We start from the raw sequence: 8,288 nt of genomic DNA, 5'->3' as shown, positions 1-8,288 counted from the left end.
GAATGGACAACTGAGTCCGAAGAGGCCTTCCAACAGTTAAAGCAATGCATGGCTAACCCCCCCTTCTCTCTCAAGCAATCACGGGTGAGCCTCTCTTCCTCTACCTAGCAGTATCCGAAACCGCAGTCAGTGCGGCTCTCCTCCGAGAAGATGGCTCAGTCCAACGACCGGTCTATTACATTAGCCGAGCTCTCAGGGGCGCGGAGCAGAACTACCCCTTGCTGGAAAAACTATCCCTGGCCTTGGTCATTGCCTCTAGACGACTCCGCCCATACTTCCAAGCCCACTCCATAGTGGTCCTCACCGACCAGCCCCTGAAGAAGGTCATGCAGCAACCGGAACTCTCAGGCAGATTGATGCAGTGGTCAGTAGAACTCAGCCAGTTTGACATCTCTTACCGCCCTCGGACAGCAATCAAAGGGCAAGCTATAGCTGATTTCATCATGGAATTCACTAAACCGACCCCGACCACCACACCCCCGCCCTTACCAACTCTAACAGAGCCAGAAGATCCTCATTCCTGGACCCTCAATGTTGATGGGTCGTCCCGAAGAGAAGGAAGCGGTGCCGGCATCATCCTCACCTCTCCTGAAGGCGGTCACTTCAAATGTGCCCTCCGTTTCCTGTTTGAAGCAAGCAACAATGAAGCCGAATATGAGGCATTAATAGCAGGACTCCGCCTCGCCAAGGACATAGGGGTCAACCACCTCCGAGTCTTCAGCGACTCCCAACTCGTCGTCGGTCAAATGACGGGGGACTTTGACGCCAAGTACGATACGATGCGAGCCTACAGAGACCTGGCACTCCCTCTTGCTCGCCTCTTCAATACCTTCCACATCAGACATATTCCTCGGGCAGACAACTCCAAAGCAGACGAAATGGCTCAGTTGGCTTCAGCTGACCATCCTACTCTCAGCCATGACGTCCGCATAGAATACCTATACCACCCGGCCGTTTCACCGAGTCTACAAGCTATACAACACATTCAAAATGAACCTATCCCATGGGCATCCGACATCCTCCTATTCCTGACCACAGGAGCACTCCCAGAGGACCAGCAGCAGGCTTCCAAAGTCCGATCCCGAGCGTCCAATTACGTCATCATCGACGACATATTGTACAAACGCGGTTTCTCCCGGCCATACCTACGCTGCCTCAATCCAGCGCAAGCAACTTACGTAATGCAGGAAATCCATGAGGGGATTTGTGGCAATCACTCAGGAGGCAGGTCCCTTGCCCAGAAGGTACTCCGTACTGGGTATTTTTGGCCAACACTCAGTCAGGATACGACTGATTTCGTGCTCAAATGCGACAAATGCCAACGCTTCGCCAACATCCCTCATGCTCCTCCTACAGAGTTAATCACACTCTGCAGTCCTTACCCGTTTGCCAAATGGGGGATTGACCTGGTCGGTCCCCTTCCCACCGGTCGAGGTCAGACCAAATTCGCAATCGTTGCCATCGATTACTTCACCAAGTGGGTCGAAGCTGAACCCCTTGCCACTATCACCGAGCGGAACACAACCAGGTTTATCTGGCAATCGATCATTTGCCGATTTGGCATCCCTCAAGCCATCATCTCTGACAATGGCAAACAATTCGATAACGCGAAGTACAGAAAATTTTGTGCAGATCTCCAGATCCAACCGTGCTTCTCCTCCCCCGGTCACCCCCAGGCAAACGGCCAAGTTGAAGTCACCAACCGTTCCCTTCTCAAAATCATCAAAACCAAGCTCGAAGCTGCTAAAGGCCTTTAGGCCGAGGAACTGCCCAATGTACTCTGGGCTTACCGAACCACTGCTCGCACCCCCACCGGTGAAACCCCTTTTCGCTTAACATATGGCGCTGAGGCGGTTATCCCGGTAGAGGTCGGCCTCCCCACTCCTAGGGTTTTACACCCGGATCTGGCCTCAGCCGAAGAGCTCCATCGAACACACCTCGATCTAATCGAAGAGCTCAGAGAAACCGCTGCTGTCAGATTGGCTTCTTACCAGCAGAAAATGAGAACACACTACAACCGCCGAATCCGACCTCGAGAATTCTCCGTCGGGGATCTTGTCTTACGAGAAGTGACTCTCGCCACAAAGAATCCAGCCGAGGGCAAACTGGCAGCCAAATGGGAGGGCCCCTACATCGTCAAAGCCCGACCACGACCAGGCACTTACCGACTCCAAGACATGGAAGGCCGAGACCTGCCCCATCCCTGGAATGCAGAACATCTGAAGCGTTACTATCAATAAGTTCATATTTTTGTATTACCAATATTGTTGTGTTCCCCTTTTCTTTATATATAAAGCAAATTCCGATTGCAGATCTACACTGTCATAATTCAAATGTTTGTATGACGATCCCATAACATTGCCACCGACAGCAACTCAAAACTTCACAACCTCGGCCAGCCTCAGCACTTCAAAGCCTCGGCCAGACCGAGCACTCAAAGCCTCGGCCAGACCGAGCACTCGAAGCCTCGGCCAGACCGAGCGCTCAAAGCCTCGGCCAGACCGAGCACTCAAAGCCTCGGCCAGTCCGAGCACTTCAAAGCCTCGGCCAGTCCGACCACTTCAAAGCCTCGGCCAGACCGGGCACTCAAAGCCTCGGCCAGTCCGAGCACTCAAAGCCTCGGCCAGTCCGAGCACTTCAAAGCCTCGGCCAGTCCGACCACTTCAAAGCCTCGGCCAGACCGGGCACTCAAAGCCTCGGCCAGTCCGAGCACTTCAAAGCCTCGGCCAGTCCGACCACTTCAAAGCCTCGGCCAGACCGAGCACTCAAAGCCTCGGCCAGTCCGAGCACTTCAAAGCCTCGGCCAGTCCGACCACTTCAAAGCCTCGGCCAGACCGAGCACGTCAAAGCCTCGGCCAGACCGAGCACTTCAAAGCCCCAGCTAGACTGAACACTCGACCGAGCACTTCAAAACCAAACAAGGCTACATTTTTTCACACTTGGTCACATTTTTAAACTTCACCACAACACTTACTTACTCTTACCTTCATGTTTACACGCTCACTCGTCCGTTTTGAAACCTCCTCATAACACTTACATTTTTCACATTCACTTTCAAATTTACACTTAACTGTCTAGCTACTACTTGTAACTTACCCTTTACCCTCATTTGTGGACTTTTACTGCACAAAATTTCTTACTCATTTTTACTGCACAAGGTTTTTATTCACTTTTGCTGCACAAACAGTCAGCTGCCAACAGACACAAAATAACATTCGTACACAAATTCATCTTAACCAAACTCTTCACGTATTTATTCATTCACTCATAGAATTACAATGTAAAAAAAAAAAAAAAAAAAAAAAAAAAAAAAAAACAATGCACAAAAATTACAATGTATACACTTAACCAAACCCCACAGAACACGCCCAGCTCTTCTTCTCCTTGGCTACTCTTCCTCGCTGGATGCTAGATCCTCTTCTTCAACGCCTTCGTCCAGGGGGGTCTGGGCCACATCATCTTCGCCTATTGTCACACTACTCAGGTCCAAGTCTGGAAACAGCTCCTCAGCTCTACGCTTGAACATTTTCCAACCACTGTCCCAGTACTCGGCCATTTCATGCTTATAGAAGTCGGACTGCTGGAAGCTTTCAATCACCTCTGATTCTGTCCTACCTCCAGCAGTCTTCATTGACGGGCCCAACCCCCCAGGCTCTTGACCAGCCAGACTCCTGGCGACAGCAGCATCCACCTCCATTTGAAATTCGGAGGATCCTTTATACTGCTCCACTGCTGCGACGCATAGATCAGGGTAGGCCGCCTTTTCAGACGCCGCCTTCGCCCTCTCCTCGTCCAGCTCCCTTTGCAGAGCCACCCTTCCAGCAGCTGCCGTCGCCCTCTCCTCTTCCATCCCCTTCCTCAGACCCTCTAGCTCCGCCGCCATCTTCACCTTCTCCATCTCCCATTCCCTCAGAAGCCTCCCCTTGTCCTCCTCTGCTCTGGTGCGCTCCTCCCCCAGCTCCTTCAGCAGGTCTCCAATTCTGGAGTCCGCTTCATCCTTCTGCCTGACCAGCTCTTCATTGCTGGTCATAGCCTCCTCATGCCTCTCGACCGCCACCGCGCAGGCCTTCTCGGACTCTTCCAATTTTTTGTGCTCACCAGCCAGTTGGAACTCCAGCGACACAACCTTACGGCGTGTGTCCTCCAGTTCCAACTTGACTGCTGGCAGGTCGGCATAGGCAGTCTCCCAGTCGGCACTATCCTCCCTCAACTTGGCCAGCTGGACCCTGACCTCCTCAGCCTTCAACTTGGCGGCCCCAGCTTTCCTGAGAAGAGCCCCCGCTAAGGTAGTCACCTCCATTTGGGCGGAGCATAACCCCCTCAGCAGGTCGGCCTCACTATACCCAGATGCCGCGCGCAGAGCTCCTTCGTCCACAATCCTCACCAGGTGGTCGGCTCCCGCCCTGGCTGGGCCTTCTTCTCCCTCCATCCTCCCAGCTACCGCGCGCGCATGATAAATAGCCGTGGCCACACGAACCCCCCCTTCCTGGGGGTCGGGCCTCCTCTGAACCTGTTCCCTCCCGCTCGACGCCGCCTCCCCCACCCCAGCCTCCGCTTGTACTGGTGGACCCACCTCCACAACCTCCACCGTTGGGATGATCTCCACTTCCTCTGGGGCGTCCTTTGCCGCAGACTCCTCTGCATCCGTTGGGGCCACCTTCGCCCTCTTGGCCCCAGACTCCTCTGCAGCCTCCTCTGGGGCCCCCCTCTTCTTCTTCTCCTTCTTTTTCTTCATGGCCGTCACAACCCCTCTGGCCTTTTCCTTTACAGGGTCTACAGGCGGCGGAAGCGGCTCAAAGCTACCCAAGTCTTTTTCCCCCAAAGGCCTAGGGCGCGGTCGGATCCTCTCCTGCGAGAGCGGTTCAGCCGGTCGGCCCCTCTGCGCCTCTATCAACTTCGCGGCCTTGGCCATAATGGCTCGATCCTCCATCTCCTGTGCTCTTCTCCTCTCTTCCAACTCCCCCCGGTCGAGGTCTCCACCTTTCGGCTGCGGTCCCAGCCCCGCCTCAAACAGTGCTGACGGCTGGACAAGATCGTCCCACCTGGCTTTCTCTCTCTCTCTCCACTCCCTCACTTTCTTCACCCTCTCTTCCGCCACCACCCCCAGCCTAGACTCCATCGACCGATTTGGCACCTTCCACATGGTGCGCACCCCCATCCCCCCATTAACTGACACGAAAAACCACCGTGGCCGCCACCCCTTGATCGACGTAGGCAGCCCCGCCACCAACCCCCTGCCCATCACCGCCTGTAGGGTGACCCACGTTTCTTGCTGCCCCGACGCTTTGTAACATGAGAAGAACTCGTCGATCGTCATGGCCTCTCCTCCATTCGCCTTAGGCCACGCACTCGCACAAGCCATCAGAATCTTCCACGCATTGGGCATCAACTGCCCCGGCGCTACCTCCAGGCGATTTAGCACATCAACCACCACTTGAGGCAATGGCAGCCTCAGCCCCCCTTTCAGCGCCTCCTCGTACAGGGAAAACTCCCCTGGCTTCACCATAGACGGCCTTTCCTCTGGCGTCGGCAACCGTAAATCTACCTCCGCCGGAATCTGGTATCGCTCCCTAATTGCCTCCAAATCCGCCACCGTGAGCGTGGATCTGTCCGCCTTAGTGTGCCACTGCCCCGACTCCACCTGGTTTAATGGCTTTGGGGCCAATATCAAGCCCGATGCCTCTGCCCTGTACTGCGCTGCTAACTCCTCCCCATCATCGTCCCCCAACGGGTCTACCCTCACGTTAACTACTCCTTCTTGTGCCATTTCTAGGGCTTGCTCACAAAACACTTCTGACGCAACCACAAGAAAGTTGAGAGAATGCTACACAGATATGTCGCACGCCGTGAAAGAGTTGGATATTTTGAGTTCTTGTCCCACGGTAGGTAAAACGCATTATACCTAAAACCTACGGTTTTGCCCGTATTCCACGGATCCACATTAATTTTCACCCGTTTCAAAACCTTTCAAATCAACCGCCAAAAACGCCTTTTCAAAACCCCCCGTGACCTATCGCTTCATTTCCTGCTCCAACGCTTCATCTTCCCCCACGACACTGCCACGTGTATGGCCACGATGCACTGTCCCCTACCCTTACCCTGTCTTTTCCATTTTCACATCAGCACATTTTAGAACCCCACGCCCCCCTGGTCGGCACACCTCACGGTCGACCCCTGCCGCTCGGCCACCCTCGTGGTCGGCCCACCTCACGACCGACCCCTCCCGCTCGGCTACCCTCATGATCGGCACGTCTCACGGCCGACCTCTGCCGCTCGGCCACCCTCGTGGTCGGCCCACCTCACGGCCGACCCCTCCCGCTCGGCTACCCTCATGATCGGCACGTCTCACGGCCGACCTCTGCCGCTCGGCCACCCTCGTGGTCGGCCCACCTCACGGCCGACCCCTCCCGCTCGGCTACCCTCATGATCGGCACGTCTCACGGCCGACCTCTCCCGCTCGGTCACCCCCGTGGTCGCCCCGCCTCACGGTCGACCCCTCCCGCTCGGCCACCCTCGTGGTCGGCCCGCCTCACGGTCGACACCTCCCGCTCGGCTCTCCTCGCAGTCGGCACACCTTCCAGTCGGCCTCTCCACCCGTTTCACACTTCTCTCCCTTCTCACTATTCCCTTCGTTGGTCTAAAGCTGCACTCGGAAATGGGGGACTACTGACATGGATAGGCCCACAAGGCACACGGCCCACGGTAAACCACCCCGAACCCAGTGCTTGGGGCCAATGGCACAACCCGGTTGCTTGGGTGACAAGGCCCAGAACAGCTGGAGGCCACCTAGGCATGAAGGGCCAACGGCATTTAGGCACACGGCAGGTGGGACACGGGCCACATCAGCAGACAAAGATCTGCAGAGTTATTATCACAACACATCACCATTAATGCAACCCATCACAGCATTTATTACAACAGCACTCCCCGCCGGAACAGAGCCTCCATCACCCTAAACAAGATGAGCTATGGCACAGGCTTTCGGCGGAAAAAGCACGTCACAAGAGACAGGAAAAATGATGACAAAAGGATATAAGCAAGGATAAGAGGAAGAAAAGAAGGTTAAGTTGCTCTCTCTCTCTTGATCTCTCGATATACAGTCTTTTCGTACTCTGCTCTTCTAATTCTTGCACCAGAGGGTTCACTGGGGGACTACCCCGTTCCCCCCCTGAACTTGCTTGCAGGTCATCTGGCGGAGCCCCCTTTTTGAGTCGGAGTCTGGAGAACCTGGGCCGGTCCGACCCATCCACCCGGGAATCGATACATCATCAATAGTCATTGAAATGACTAGTTGGAACAAATCCTGAGATACTTATTATGTTAAGAACTTTGGGACAACTGCAATAAGTATTGGGTTAACCTGAGAATTGTTTGAAGTGAGGAATTATGTGAGCATCTATAACAAAATTGAATAATGCTGCGAGATTGTGATTTCTAACTTGTTGTATGGTAAGACAAGTTTGAGGGACCAAACTTATTTAAAGGGGGGGAGAGTGTAATAGCCCGACCCTCGTACATGTTTCTGGTATACTATCGGCTCCTTGTTATCTTAATACTTATGGTGAAATTTTAAGTGAAAGTAAGTTTAAAGTGCTGAAACTTATGCTTTTAGGTGAGTATCTGTGTAATATGAAAACTATATGTTACAATTCTAGTATTTGAATCTGAAATTGGAGGTCTTAGAAGCCTAATAATTCGAAATTGATTTGACATTTGAAATCTGCATGATTTTTAAGCTATAATGAGATTTTTTGTGAAATTTCAATTTGGGATGATTAAACGATTGATTTTTGTCCTTATCTCCATCTTTAGACATATATATATATATATATATATGCTTATGCTCTATAAATTTGACTTTGGAATCTCAATTCAAGATATTTCCTGGGAGAGAGAAAGGAGGTGAGAGAAAGTTCAACAAGAGCAAGGTTGAGAGTTGGGAGACTTAAGCATAAGGTAACTAATTCATCATCTAAGACCTTTTCTTTGAAATTGGGTAAGAATTTCTCATAACCTTGTCACTTAAGAAGTTGTAATTGTACCCTTGTGTGTGTGTAAAAAGTTAGTTGGCAAAATACTCTCACCTTTGATTGTTTTGAATCATCTATGAGAAGTTGCATTCATCCTTGCAATTGAATTACTTGAACTCAAGCATGTGAGCATGACTTTGTGTATATATGTGTCTATGAGTATGTGAAATTAGAACTCTCATGAAATTGAATTTGTAAGCTCAAGATTGATGATTCAATTGTAGTGGATTGATGTGTGTGATTGTGATTTTATTCGCA

The 8,288-nt window shown here is 52.4% G+C and overlaps 1 protein-coding gene across 1 annotated transcript; it reads left to right on the top strand.

The window, feature by feature from the left end:
* Positions 1-746: 746 nt before the first annotated feature.
* Positions 747-2,345, top strand: LOC145813092 (uncharacterized). The gene is made up of 2 exons (XM_082908357.1): positions 747-1,244; positions 2,313-2,345. The coding sequence occupies exons 1-2, from the start codon at positions 747-749 to the stop codon at positions 2,343-2,345; spliced, it is 531 nt and encodes a 176-aa protein (XP_082764483.1).
* Positions 2,346-8,288: the final 5,943 nt, after the last annotated feature.

This window comes from Camellia sinensis, chromosome 15 (assembly GCF_055761805.1).
Source record: "Camellia sinensis isolate YWXY chromosome 15, ASM5576180v1, whole genome shotgun sequence".
NCBI lineage: Eukaryota > Viridiplantae > Streptophyta > Magnoliopsida > Ericales > Theaceae > Camellia > Camellia sinensis.
The sequence above is the reverse complement of the archived record's forward strand: the minus strand, read 5'-3'. Positions and strand labels throughout refer to the sequence as shown.